At 42.6% G+C, this 14506-nt stretch overlaps 1 protein-coding gene across 4 annotated transcripts in view; it reads left to right on the forward strand.

Moving 5' to 3' along the window:
• The window catches only part of PIK3R3 (phosphoinositide-3-kinase regulatory subunit 3), a 253064-nt gene that overhangs the window by 55403 nt on the left and 183155 nt on the right, over nucleotides 1-14506 (forward strand). For 3 of the 4 annotated variants that reach the window (XM_035123276.2, XM_060276935.1, XM_060276934.1), the window contains exon 5: nucleotides 12732-12863. The exons of the other annotated variant lie outside the window; for it this stretch is intronic. In XM_035123276.2, coding sequence (XP_034979167.2) covers nucleotides 12732-12863 — 132 coding nt within the window. The remainder of the gene's footprint in view (nucleotides 1-12731; nucleotides 12864-14506) is intronic. 4 annotated transcript variants of the gene reach the window in all.

The following is a 14506-nucleotide window of genomic DNA, read 5'->3' on the forward strand; positions in this document are numbered from 1 at the left end:
CGGCGCAGAGGCCAGCAGAACAAAACACTTTCTGTACCAATATGACTTCATTGGTCATCCTTGCTGGCTGGCAAAGCATGAATACTGCCCTTTGTCTCTTCTGCTTGCTACACACCAGTGATTGCTGCCAAACACAACCTTCAGGTCAGGGACTGGATCAAGATCTCCAGGGAAGGGAGGGATCCATGCCGCCCATCTGGCTTGGGACAGCTTGGGTCCACATGGCTTGAGATCCATTCCAAAGTGCAGAAAGGTCATTCTGTTGTGTAGCCAAGGACAGACCACATCCACAATAGTGACCTGTGATGAAATGTATTGGTCCCAGTAGTAAAGTCTCAATATAACAAAGGAGTTGGGCAACTGTGCTTGGAGAGGGTATCATCAATTTATTTAAGTGTTAGCTAAAACTGTGGGGTTTTAGCCCTCACCAGTCTGGTGCCCTCTGGATGCTAATAGGAGTTTTCACACTGAAACACAGAATTGTAGAGTTGGAAGAGACCTTGAGGACCATCTAGTCCAGCCCCCTGCAGTGCAGGAATATGCAGCTGTTCCATACGGGGATTGAATCTGCAACCTTGGCATTGCAGTCCAAAAGCACCCAGAGGGCACTGGGTTGGCAAAGGCTAATGTAGAAATGTAGTTTTCTGTGTTACCTTAGCAGGGCAGCCATGGTGGGTAACAGTAAGCCACATCCAGAAACAGATTAAATACCATCTTTGGAGAGAGGATAAAGAAACTAAGATGTAGACAATAAAGACCTAGCTAATGGAAAAGTCAACTTAAAATTGAAAACATAAGCTTAGTGTAGGATTTAGTTTTAGGTCATAAAAGGCAGCACACAAACTACGTGTTAGCGCAGGCCTCAACCAGGGCTGGTACAGAGAACCAGCAGCTCTTTCTCTGCTGCCCAGGGCAGCCATTTTGTGTTGGCACCCACAACAATCTTATCAATATATGATCTCTCTCTCTTACAAAATAAATAAATAAAAAGCATTGACTCAGCTTAAATTAAAAGTTTCAGCTTTTAGTTCAGCTTAAAACCTGTTAAAAACCTAGTTCCATTTTAAACAAGAGCAAACTTAGATGGTCAGTTTTCAGTACAGGTTTCAAAACTAGAGGATAAGTTAAAAGTAGCATATAAGCCACTGCTCTTTTAGATTGTATAACATCTCCTGATATTTTACATGAAATGTGCAGTTTATGCATATTTAAATTACATAAAATGATGGAGCAAAGGACCCAAACTCAATAGGTTCAAATTACTAGAAAAGGGATTTCAGCTGAACATTAGGAAGGCAGGAAAAGGCATAGACCAAGAGGATGGCTGTTCTAGTGTTAGCAGCTCCTGACCTACAGCTGTAGTTTATTTCTGATGCCACCATATTTAAGTTATTAACACGTAAGGAATATCAGCCATTTGACAATGTAGAGTGAGGAGTTCTTCTTTGTTGATGCTTGATTAGCTTCTGATTGGTCTTCATATAATTCCTTCTTTTTAATTATATTATTAAAGTAAAGTGTTGAGGTTGAATCCTTTCACCTTCCACAATGCTTTGAAGTTAAAAGGCAGGCCCCGGCAGAGGCCCTGTCATAGTGTCCATGGTCTCTGTTTAGCTTGTTCACCATCTGATGGGAAACTGGAACATCAGGGATTAGGTTTGCGGGAAAAGCTGCTCCGTGAATGTCAGAAAAAGATGGGTTTGGTTTATTTGAAATCCCGCAACCTTTGAAAAGTGCCTTGGTTAGTGTTTTCAGAGCTTGCACCATTCCTTCCCAAATGGTGCAATCTGTGCAAAGGTATGTCAGGGAGGATAACTGAGGCACGGGTTGGGTTTGGGGAAAATATAGTGGAAGCATATGTGCTTCACAGCAGTCTACATGTGCTATAAACAAGAAAAGGCCTTAAGAGCAGTGTCTACCAGGAAGGGATCACTGTATGGGCAGGAGGTACCGTAGCCCAGTTGCTCAATATTCTTTCACAATGGAAGCTCAGGCAAAAGATGGTCAAATGCTTATCCAGAAGTGCCCTTGTAGAGATGATGCTGCAGCTGTTAGAAGATACCCAAGTTTTCTATTCTCACATATGATTCCCAGCTAAGGAGGGGAATAACTAGTGCTATGCTGAATTGATGCTTTTGAATTATGGTGCTGGAGGAGACTCTTGAGAGTCCCATGGCCTGCAAGAAGATCAAACCTATCCATTCTGAAGGAAATCAGCCCTGAGTGCTCACTGGAAGGACAGATCGTGAAGCTGAGGCTCCAATACTTTGGCCACCTCATGAGAAGAGAAGACTCCCTGGAAAAGACCCTGATGTTGGGAAAGATGGAGGGCACAAGGAGAAGGGGACGACAGAGGACAAGATGGTTGGACAGTGTTCTCGAAGCTATGAACATGAGTCTGACCAAACTGCGGGAGGCAGTGCAAGACAGGAGTGCCTGGCGTGTTATGGTCCATGGGGTCACGAAGAGTCGGACACGACTAAACAACAACAACATGCTGAAAATCTATCCAATCTATCTCTATCAATTAATGAGAAAAGAAATTGCATTCAGAAATTATCAAAAGGGAGAGAAAATATTGATGAAATTCTCATGAAGTGAGATGCAGGGTTTTGGATGTGCTAGCCTCATATTTAAGGTGGTCAATGGGTGTTTGTGAGTTCCTTCCTTCCTCCTCACCATTGAGCTTCACTCTGCAGCCTTCCGGAATGTTTCAATCAAAGTCCAGTGGAAAACCAGTGAAATTTGGGCAGCCAGGAAGATTGCAGAGAGCTAGAGAAATGTTTACGCGAGAAAAAAAAAAACATGCTTAGTGCCCTCAGCCATCTCGCAACAATATCGTAAGCTCAAAGCCCTGCATTGACCAGAATTCTAAAGAAATTCTCAAATGCCCTAAGAATGGAGCAAATAAAGAAATGAAGTTGAAGCTCCCCCCCCCCCGAGCTGCCTTCTGGCTGGTTGTAAGTAAGAAGGCGCGCAGGTGGGGCCTGGCTGATGGCAGACTGAGGTTGGCTGGAGCAGTGCCCCATATGGCCTAGTGGACCAATGTCTGCTGTGTTTGGGTGACAGCTTTGGAAAGGATGTAGTCTTTAGAATGTCCACAGAGGAAGAAAACTTTTGAGAAACTGGAGGGCAGATTTCAGCACAGCGCTAGAAATAGCAGCTGCTTTATTTTTATGATCTTGTACTTTCAAACACAAGGACCAGGCTGATCCTTCTCTTTTCAGCTCCCCACAATGGATGCCATTTATACTAATAGATAACCGTAACTGTGCCTCCATTAAGAACTTGCTTCAAGAACGAGTTCAGGTGTTTATAGGCAGAACATAAAATACAGTGTGTCTTGTGGGGAACAGAGCTGAAGACCTTTTGGTCCAGAAATGAAGCAATTGTAGTAAAAAAGAAAGCTGCCAACACAGAGGTGTTAAGGGCTTTGCTGTTGTTCTTCATCTGACACTCCATTCTGCACCATTACACCTAATAGGCAGATATTCTGGGTCTTTATTTCATGCACTTGCTAATGCTCTTTGGAAGGGGCTTAACAAAGACATAGTGAAGCAAACAGAAGTCCTTCATATTGTTGATATTATCTGATGGGATACTGAGAGATTATTTGGCTTCAGGTCATCATATCACTTGAAACTTGATGATCACTGATCCACAGTTGTTTCAGGCAGTCTACAGTAATTATTTCAAGTGTACATTCAGATGAGAAAATGGGAAATTATGCACAAAATGACTACCCAGGGGAGGAAGATAAATAATTGCCACCCATTATTTCCACATCGGGAGACCTGGTCAAAATTACTGTGTAGAGCAAAGAAAGGCAACATTTCTTCCTCCTCCCACTCTTGTCCAGAGACAAAGAAAAATAGAGATCCCATAATTAAAGGTGCCCCCCCCCACTCCCACAAGAGGTTTGTGCATGAAAGGGGATTAGGAGAAAAATAACAGGACTTGTTTTCTCATTTTTTGGCTAGAGGAAAGGAAAAGAAAGGACTCTAAATCAAATATTTAAATCTGAAAGCTGTTGTTTAGACCAACGGGGAGTCCGCTATTCTGAATGCAAGAGATCAGGGGCCCATATAGAGTTGCCAGTGCAAAATTTCAAATATAAGGGATACCGTGGAGTTGTGGCATCTGTTCCACAGAGTTTTGTAGAGCTTTAGTATTTTGAAACAGGTAACAGCAGTGATAGCGTTGTAGAACTTGGATCTTTTATTATGAGAGTCACAATTTTTTTACCTTTTAATATGTACCTGTAAAATGTTTATGTGGACATCTAAAAAAGTAATGTGTAAATCATAGACATGCCAGGGACCCAGGATTGCCTATGGCTCCCTACTGCATGTATCATAGAGTGGCAAACCTTAATTTACTGCTGTATAATATGAGCTGGCCCTTAGAGACATCTGATAATCTTAAAGCTGCACAATCTTGGGATTGTTAAACACTTTGGACACAATCCAGCTGATGTTAAGCACTTTTGTGCCACATAAGAGAATTATGCACATAATTAACTCATCTGTTGAAATCAACGGGATTTAAAGGTGCTTTAATGGGTGTGCTGAGCAGTGTGTCGTTTTCTCCCCAACAAGCAGCCAAAAGGAATCCAAAGTGACATCCTCGCACACCACATTTGATAATATAAAATTCCATCCCTTAGACTTTTAACATCTTTCCTATGTTTCTTCAGCCTCAGAGCAATGAGAAACATCCAACTTGGCAGCAATATATGTGGAGAAGGGGGCACATTTTAAAAGTTGTATTTATTCTGATGTGTTTATAGAGGCATAAGGGTGGATAACAATGGCAGATGTGTCCAATGTAAGGGTGCCATTTTTTCAGTTATTAAAAGCACTTAATCAACTAAAAGGTGCCCCCTGTTTAATCAGATAGCAGGCTTTTCAAAACATGTCACCCATACAAATTCTTATGAAAAACTGCAGATAAGGAAAAGGCACACCCCTTTTCTCTCACGTAAGAGGGAATGCCTCTTCTACAATGATATTGGTAATACAATTCATGTGTGTGTTATCTAAAGAATGGTAGGGGGAGGGAGTATGCTTCTTTGCGTCAGAAATATTGGATGGTATTCTGCTAAGAAGTCCCCTCAGAGACTGATTTCCACTTGCACAACAGGGTTTCCCCTCTCTCATTCCCTCATGTGTGCCCCATACCACCCTCAAATCTACTCCAAAGGGAACCCCTAAAGAGATTTAGGTGTGGTGTTTGGGGAGGAGAGCGGGAGAACATTTCACTGCGCAAGCAGAAATCCTTGTGCTGACACAATGTTCTCCTTAGCATTATCTTGGGTTCCACCCACTGTTTTTTACCCAGATACAACTTTGTGCAAACTTTAATCGATTTATCAGTTAACTGACTAAAGCTCATAAGATTTAACTGTATAACATTTATTCAGTTGGCTTGTAACTCTAGTACAAAACTGCAAGGTTCTGAAACTAAAACCTGTCTCGCCTAACCAGGAGGCTACTGTAGACAGGAGGCTACCTGTCTCACCTAACCAGGAGGCTACTGTAGACAGGAGGCTACCTGTCTCACCTAACTAGGAGGCTATATAGAGAGTGTCATACTAGGGCTGGGGAGATGCAGATTCAACCTCCCCTCATCAGCCATGAGGTTCACACTGGGTGTCTTTGACAAATAAATGTAATTTAAAAAGAAAGACAGACCCTCTAGGGCTGCTTCTAAATCGGCATTTTCACCTTGACCATCATGTGGCATGCAGAGACAATCCTCAAGAACCCCCCAGGCCTCATTCTTCAAACACCTCAGTAATTTCCAGTGCAATGGTCTGATCCTCAGGCCCTTGGTTTAAGCCTCTAAGTCAGGCATGCCAAACCTGCAGCCCTCCAGCTGTTTTGGACTACAATTCCCATCTTTCCCGACCACTGGTCCTGCTAGCTAGGGATCATGGGAGTTGTAGGCCAAAACATCTGGAGGGCCGCAGGTTTGACATGCCTGCTCTAAGTCATCATAGATCTTAAATAATATATATGATGGTGACCTACATCACATAACAATTTGCGTGGCAAACATGATGGCAATGAACATGCTGTCTAGGGGAGGTACTGCATTATCCCATATTACACTTTGAGATATATCTTTGGGGGGAGAAATATTACCTTGCTGGGAGACGTGTGAACTTTTTTGTGCAAAAAAGCTGATTGAATCATGCAGAAAGGGCCTTAGAGATACCATGCCAGATGGGATCAATAATATTTTTCATTCCTTTCTGGGAAGCTACATACGCCAGGGTTTCTGCCCCTCCTGCATTAGAGATTTCTAATGTTTTGTGGCACTTGTTCAAATGCCAGCAAAGGCAGAGAAGAGGAGGCATTCAGACCACTGCTACATCTTGGCTTTTCTCTTTAGAAGCCTTGATAGACTTGGATTCAGCTGAACAGCAAACCTCAAGGAATGACTGCTAGTATGGATGAGTTGACATGTCTCTGCATCTAAGTACAGTGTTGCCTCGGTTTATGAACTTAATCCGTTCCAGAAGTCCGTTCTTAAACTGAAACGGTTATTGAACCAAGGCGCGCTTTCCCTAATGAGGCCTCCTGCCACCGGTGCCCTTCCACCGTTTGGCATCCATTCTTAGACCGAGGTAAAGTTCGCAAACCGGGACACTACTTCCGGTTTTGTGGAATTCGTAAACAGGGCTGTTCTTAAAACGAGGTACCCCTGTATTGAGATTGTAATTCTATTGGTCAGGTATGCAGGTAGCAGTAGCCGTGGCAACCCTTAAATTGAAGAGTAGGGGATTAGCCTTCACAAAATGTGAAAGACATTACTTCACCTCATGCACACACAGAATTTCTCTGTGAACTACTGTTCTGGCCCTTATGTCTAGTATAACATGTAAACACGATGCTTCTTGTTTTGTTGTTTCATACCCACTTCCAGACTTCTGTATTTTGCTTCTGGGAAAACAGCTCAAAAGCAAAGCCACATTGCTTAATCTGTGCCATACTGGGCCAGGCCAGGCCAGTATCCCCAACATGACTCTGCTGCAAGCTTTCTCACGGTCTATGAAAAGAAAAAAGCCTGCCAAAGTTTGCTGTTTTCCCAAGGAGACAGCAATGAGGTTCGTGGTCACCCTTGCGGGAACCCTAGACTATAAGATGATGTATCCTATCCAGCTTCTAGGTTAGAGGTTTTACTGCTGCAGATTCAGTCTGGGGTAGGGATGGGAGAAAAATGGATTCAGTTCACATTTAAAGGCAAATCATTTGCGCTTTACGAAGCAATATGAAAACTGAAACACAGCCGTCCTTCGAAATTCAGACTTTCAAATTCAAATTTTGCACTGCATTTCTCTAGTGAACCAATGCTTATATAAGGTAAAAGTGTGCATACAAATGAATATATTGGTGAAATAACATGCAGAAATAGATTTTATTAGGAAAAATTGCTTGCAAAAATGTGTACAGTGGAACCTCGGTTTACGAACACCTCGGTTTACGAATTTTCGGTTTACGAACGCCGCGGATCCACCTGGAACGGATTAATCCACTTTCCATTACTTTCAATGGGAAAGTTTGCTTCAGTTTATGAACGCTTCAGTTTATGAACAGACTTCCGGAACCAATCGTGTTCATAAACCGAGGTACCACTGTACATTAGTCAAAACTGCAGACGAAAACATATTTCTAGCAAAAATTCACACTAAAATGCTGGCGAATCTTCATAAGGATTTTGAAAAAATTGGAAATTGCTTCAGAAATGTGGAGACCTGAATTTAAGATTGGAAAAATAAGAAACAGAAGTATCTGAAATTGGTGGATCAATCCATCCCTAGTCTGGGGTATTTTCTTCCCCCTTCCTTTTTCTTCAGCACTGTCTGAAGGGGTGGGGCAACAAACCTTTTTAGGCACTTAGAAACGCTGGCTTTTTCTTCTTCAGCCCCAACACATTTAACCAGCTACCTTTCAGAATGGAATACTGAAGCTATTGTCCAAATTTTACTTTGGCAGCCCACAGGGGAACATGAGCAAATTAGTTCCACCGTCAGAAGACTTCATTTATACCAAAGTCAGGATTTGCTGTCCTCAGCCTTCCTCTGACCCCAGCACTTCCCTGTACTTTCCACGCAGGTGATCCAGCTTATTAAAGTACAACCAAACAGTCAGCCTCAAGGAAATGGACAGAGTCCTTTCTAAATACATTCAGGCTTGGCCAAAGAAATCAGCAGTAAGAGCCACAGTTCTTCCTTCAGTCCCTTTCCATGGGAAGTATCTTTAGGCCTGGAAAAAGGGGGGGGGACGAGAATAATGCTGAGCTGCAGCCTCTGATTCCCAAAGTGGGAAGATTCAAAATAAGGTGATTTGTATGCAAGATCTTGAAAGTGAAGCAGTGCTGGCCATTCTTAAACAGGAGTTTTGAGATTTGGTTGCTAGATTTCCCACTGCAGATTATTATTAATATTTCACAATCATCCATTGTATGTTATCGGTGACATAATGAGAGATTAGCTACTGGTGCTAACCCAAGAGAAAACCCTCATGTCCTTTGGCTGAAAGGTGTGCGCAGCAAAAGATAAGGAACCAGTTATACCGGCATCTTATTTTAAAATTAATACTAGCTGCCTTTAGGCATTTGGAGGTGCCTCAGATATGCTGATGACACAACCTTGATGGCAGAAAGTGAGGAGGAATGAAAGAAACTTTTAATGAGGGTGAAAGAAGAGAGCGCAAAATATGGTCTGAAGCTCAACATCAAAAAAACCAAGATCATGGCCACTGGTCCCATCACCTCCTGGCAAATAGAAGGGGAAGAAATGGAGGCAGTGAGAGATTTTACTTTGTTGGGTTCCATGATCACTGCAGATGGTGACAGCAGTCACGAAATTAAAAGTCGCCTGCTTCTTGGGAGAAAAGCAATGACAAACCTAAACAGCATCTTAAAAAGCAGAGACATCAGCTTGCCGACAAAGGTCCGTATAGTTAAAGCTATGGTTTTCCCAGTAGTGATGTATGGAAGTGAGAGCTGGACTATAAAGAAGGCTGATTGCCAAAGAATTGATGCCTTTGAATTATGGTGCTGGAGGAGACTCTTGAGAGTCCCATGGACTGCAAGAAGATCAAACCTATCCATTCTGAAGGAAATCAGCCCTGAGTGCTCACTGGAAGGACAAATCCTGAAGCTGAGGCTCCAATACTTTGGCTACCTCATGAGAAGAGAAGACTCTCTGGAAAAGACCCTGATGTTGGGAAAGATGGAGGGCATAAGGAGGAGGGGATGACAGAGGATGAGATGGTTGGACAGCTAGATGATTTTGAGCAGATTACCAAAAATCTCTGACTTCCAGTTGCTTAACTTTCGAAGCAACACAACAAAAACTCTTCCCCAGATACATTATGCTATTATAAACCCTAGTCTGTGGTAACTCACACAGAGATTTGGTTGTGTGTGTGGTTTTATGCAGTTATCTTGGTATATGCCTCATGGGGTGCAGTAAGTAATTGGCTCCTCCCGCTCAAACCTCCACTTTGCACTTGACTCCAGTTAGCGAGAAGGAGGGAGGTCCTAATGGAAGCATCGGCCCACAGCAACTTACCCTAAACTGTGGAGTGAGCAGGTAGAACCAGAAAGGGCAGTGGCTGCTTGAGACCCTCCATGGGATCGTGTGGCAGGAACGAGGAAATTTGTCTAAATATTCACAATACTTTCTAGGCTGATTAAGCAACAAATAGAAAGTACTAGTAGTGGGGATGAATGATCTTTTGCAGTGAAGAAGAGAAATATCTACAGTGGTGCCTCGCTTAACGAATGCCCTGCTTAACGAAATTTCTGCTTAACGAAAGGATTTTTCGAGCGGAGGTTGCCTCGCTAGATGAATTCGTTTTATGAAAAATTCGTCTAGCGAATTGCGGTTTCCCATAGGAATGCATTGAAATTCAATTAATGCGTTCCTATGGGCAAAAAAATATTCAAAAAAAAATTCAATGCATTCCTATGGGATTCGCTAGACGAATTTTTCGTTATAAGAAAAGACCCGTGGAATGAATTAAATTCGTCTAGCGAGGCACCACTGTATAAGCTTAGATTGTGACCCCAAAGTAAAGTTCTGGGCACTCTTAAAAATTGGAAGCCTGTTACAGCAAGCTAGACAAACTTTAGCAATCAGGCTAGTGGGCCAGGACTATTGTGCAATGGTTAAAATGTGCTTCTGGCATTTGTGGGGTAGGGTGATTGTGTCAAAAGGCTCTAAACATCTGTGGAGATCATTGGAATGGAAATCCCCCTGCATGGGCGGTGTGCAGTGGCTTTGACACATAAATGGCTCCACGGAACTAGTGGCCTTGAGGCTGAGTTTTGCGTCACACCCCTTTTCCAAGGGGTGACATGCAGGACACAGGGGATATAATTAGGTGTCCCCATGGTTTGTGGTCACTTGCCATTTCTAATTGTCAGTTCTTATTTTTAGGCAAATTATAGGTTCCTCTCTAAGGAAAAAGAGCCAGTCTTTGTTGATACAATCATATATATCCCAAAATTGCTTTTCACAAATTTTGATATCTTGGAAATGGCCCCTTCCTGTTTTCAGTAATATATGATGGGTAAGAAATGGTTTCTGTGGTGAATACCTAAAAATAGGTGGAGGCATCATTAGTTTTTCATGAATGATAGTTAATTATAATTAGAAATCTAATTACAAGCGACCACCTGAAATTTGCTTTAAAATTTGAGAGTGAATGAATTTGTATTGAAAAGTGAGCCATTATTTTACAGGGGCATATTACGATAACCGGAAATAGGTGAAGTCATATGTCCTTTTGTATTTGCTTGTGCTATTTATTGCATGGACACAGCATACAGTCTGACAGCTGGTGTTGATCCCCAAATGAAAACTCACGTCTCATTATTAAGGCATATATGGTTGCAGAAATAAGATGGGTGTATTGCTCAAGCGAGCATCTCTACAAAAGATTTCAGTGGATAGAGCTTCTGTGCACACCCTGTGCACATCTGGAAGGCCTCAGGCCAGTGAAGGCTGCCGAATGGCTTCTTGTTTCTTCTTCATGGTTGCCATGATGTATCCCTCTCTCCACACGCCTCTAGTGTTATTTCCTTACCCACACCATTACTCCTGCTCCTTGCCAAAAATGTTCTGGGCACAAACCAGCCAAAGATAACAACTTTTAAATACTGTACCACCGATCTTTGATGGTAGATACTTAAGCATATTTTTAATTCTACAGATGGTGAAAGTAACATTAGTTTGCTGAGTTTAGAGTTGCCAGGTCATCTTATGGTTTGATCCTGAGTTTTACAGCTTTACTCTCCTTTGCAGCATCTCCAGGAGAAGTAGGGCAGGACCATGGCTTAGTGGCAGAGCACATGCTCTGCATGCAAAAGGACTCGAGTTGCTTGGCTGGCATCTCTAAACCTCTGCCAGAGACTCCAGTGAGCTGCTCAGTCAATGCTGATCACGATGGACAAAGGGTCTGAGCTGGTGTAAGGCAGCTTCCCATGTCTCTATATATCGGGATGAGAGGCAGATTTAAGAGGGCATTCTGTTTTCTGTTTCCCATTCCCATCCTTCGCTCTTCATTCTAAAATCCAGCTCATTCCCCTTTTCCCATTATGCTCTTCTTTACTCTCCCTGTTGGAGTGATGAACCGAGAGGTAGACACAAGCATCATAAATTTGTTTGAAAACACAATGTAAGCAGGGTAATTAGCATTTTGGACGGGAGAGTAGTTAGAAAGAGATGCTTGAGACAACACACACACACACACACACACACACACACACACACACACACACACACCTCTACACCCCTATCAGGTGACTACAGCCTCGGTCCTCCTGGGACCATCCTTGGTCTTTAAGGCTATAATCCCAAGTCTGAGGACCAGAACCTGGCAATCCAAGATGGATAGTACTCTATGTTTGCAAGAACTCAAATACAGAGTTTAAAGTCAAGCTTTTTTTAAGAAAGAGAGCAAATTCAGTGGTTTATATTACATTTGCATCTCTGTGTATGTGTGTACCCAGAAAAAAGTATATGTGCAGCTGTAAAATAACACTTTTTCCAGTTGTTGGTGAATTATGTTTTGTTACACATAATAATCCTCTACTTTTGTGAGTTATGGTAGACTGGAAAGTGATATTTTTCTAGTTTTATACTAGATGGGGAGACTTCTGTTTCCTTCCATTCTGGCAAGTCAAAATAAGTACTGTGTTCAAAATGGGACCCACCCACCATCCACCTTTTAAATTGAAATATATTATGTCCCTTTATATGAATTAGTGGTATATTGAATAGGATGTTTGTTTTAGCATTTTTCTCCAGAAACTGTAGGATATTACTGTAGAAGTCATTCACATCATTCAGTGCTTTTCAGATCTGAGTATCCAAGGAGCAGCCCAGTACAGAAGCTCTTGATGAGTAAATTCAAAATGAATGCAGAAAAAGGCATTCTTGGTAAATGTTCTGGGCACAACCCAGCCAAAGATAACAATTTTTAAATACTGTACCACCAATCTTTGATGGTAGATACTTAAGCATGTTTTTAATTCTACAGATGGTGAAAGTAACATTACAGTAGTTTGCTGAGTTTAGAGTTCATGTTATTCTCCAGCATCAGGATTTGCAATCCAAAACTAGGTTCCTTCTGTACAAATGGCTCAATTTCCTCCCTTACCCCCAGTTGCGAGGGCACTCTGTAGCATAACCTCCCCTGCTTTTCTTCTTCCAGACTTGGGATCTGTTGATCTGGACCAGTTTGATGGGCAGACATTAGGTGAAATGCTCAGGCACTACCTTCAGGAGCTCCCTTGCCCTGTGATTCACCCAGCAACTTACAGTGAATTACTTTACATAGTTCAAGGTAAATGCCTGCTATTTCCTTTCTGCCATTTTAAAAGCTTCCTATTCCGGAGTTCTGTTGTGTCACATTTTTCAGGAAATCAAGGAAAAGCTGCTTGACTAGATGCATCTGACTCAATCCTATTTTATTTTCAAAGGGGCTGCAGTTGGATAGTAGTGTTATAACTTTACACTTTTCTCTCTTTAAATATTGCTGTGATAATTTTTATTAATGTGTGGAAGCCTGTTGTGCTCTTATATGCATGGATCAGCGAGGGCTGTTGTGATTGAGGCAGTAACGCTCTCACTAGTGGTTTTTAGTCTCTGGTTGCAGTAAGGATGTGGTTTGATGAAGGTGTTTTAATTTATTGATCACCTGCCTTTTAATGGATTAGCTTATTAATCAGTTGCATTTAAATAAAGCGGCAGAAAACACAGTATAGGTATATTTTACTTAATGTAATATAAGATAAGTTACAATCTACTTGATGTAATACAGCATAAGATAATTTACAATCTAATAATCAAAAATCACCACTCATTGTAAAGAAGGAAATACAGTTTTAATGTTTTAAAACCCATAATTGCAATAAAACACCAAAACAAAAGTAACATAAAAAAATAAACCAAAGAGCTTTAGTTTTCAGAACCAATAGTTAAAGTTATCTCCCACTGATTAATCAACTAAAGCTTGAGTTGATTGATCTGCCCTCTGCCTGGTTCCCTGTAACCTCACTTCTCGCAGCGAGGGAACAGCCAGAAGGCCCTCGGTGCTGAACCTCAGTGTCGGGCTGGATGATGGGGGTGGAGACACTCTTTCAGCTATACAGGACCAAGGCCATTTAGAGCTTTAAAGGTCAGCACCAACACTTTGAATTGTGCTTGTAAACGTACTGGGAGCCAATGAAGATCTTTCAGGACCGGTGTTATATGGTCTCGGCGGCCACTCCGTGTCACCAGTCTAGCTGCTGCATTCTGGATTAATTGCAGTTTCTGGGTCACCTTCAAAGGTAGCCCATGTAGAGCGCATTGCAGTAGTCCAAGTGGGAGATAACTAGAGCATGCACCACTCTGGCGAGACAGTCCACGGGCAGATAGGGTCTCAGCCTGCGTACCAGATGGAGCTGTTGGACAGCTGCCCTGGACACAGAATTAACCTGCACCTCCATGGACAGCTGTGAGTCCAAAATGACTCCCAGGCTGCACACCTGGTCCTCCAGGGGCACAGTTACACCATTCAGGATCAGGGAGTCCTCCACACCAGCCTGTCCCCCAAGAACAGTATTTCTGTCTTGTCAGGATTCAACCTCAATACGTTAACTGCCATCCATCCTCCAACCGCCTCCAGACACTCACATAGGACCTTCACCGCCTTCACTGGTTCTGATTTGAAAGAGAGGTAGAGCTGGGTATCATCCGCATATTGATGAACACCCAACCCATACCCCCTGATGATCTCTCCCAGTGGCTGCATGTAGATGTTAAACAACATGGGGGAGAGGACAGAACCCTGAGGCACCCTACAAGTGGGAACCTAGGGGTCTGAACACTCACCCACCACCACCACCACCACCACTAGGGGTCTGAACACTCACCCCCACCACCACCACTAGGACACAGCCTAGGAGGAAGGAGCGGAACCACTGTATAACAGTGCCCCCAGCT

This window comes from Zootoca vivipara, chromosome 7 (assembly GCF_963506605.1).
Source record: "Zootoca vivipara chromosome 7, rZooViv1.1, whole genome shotgun sequence".
NCBI lineage: Eukaryota > Metazoa > Chordata > Lepidosauria > Squamata > Lacertidae > Zootoca > Zootoca vivipara.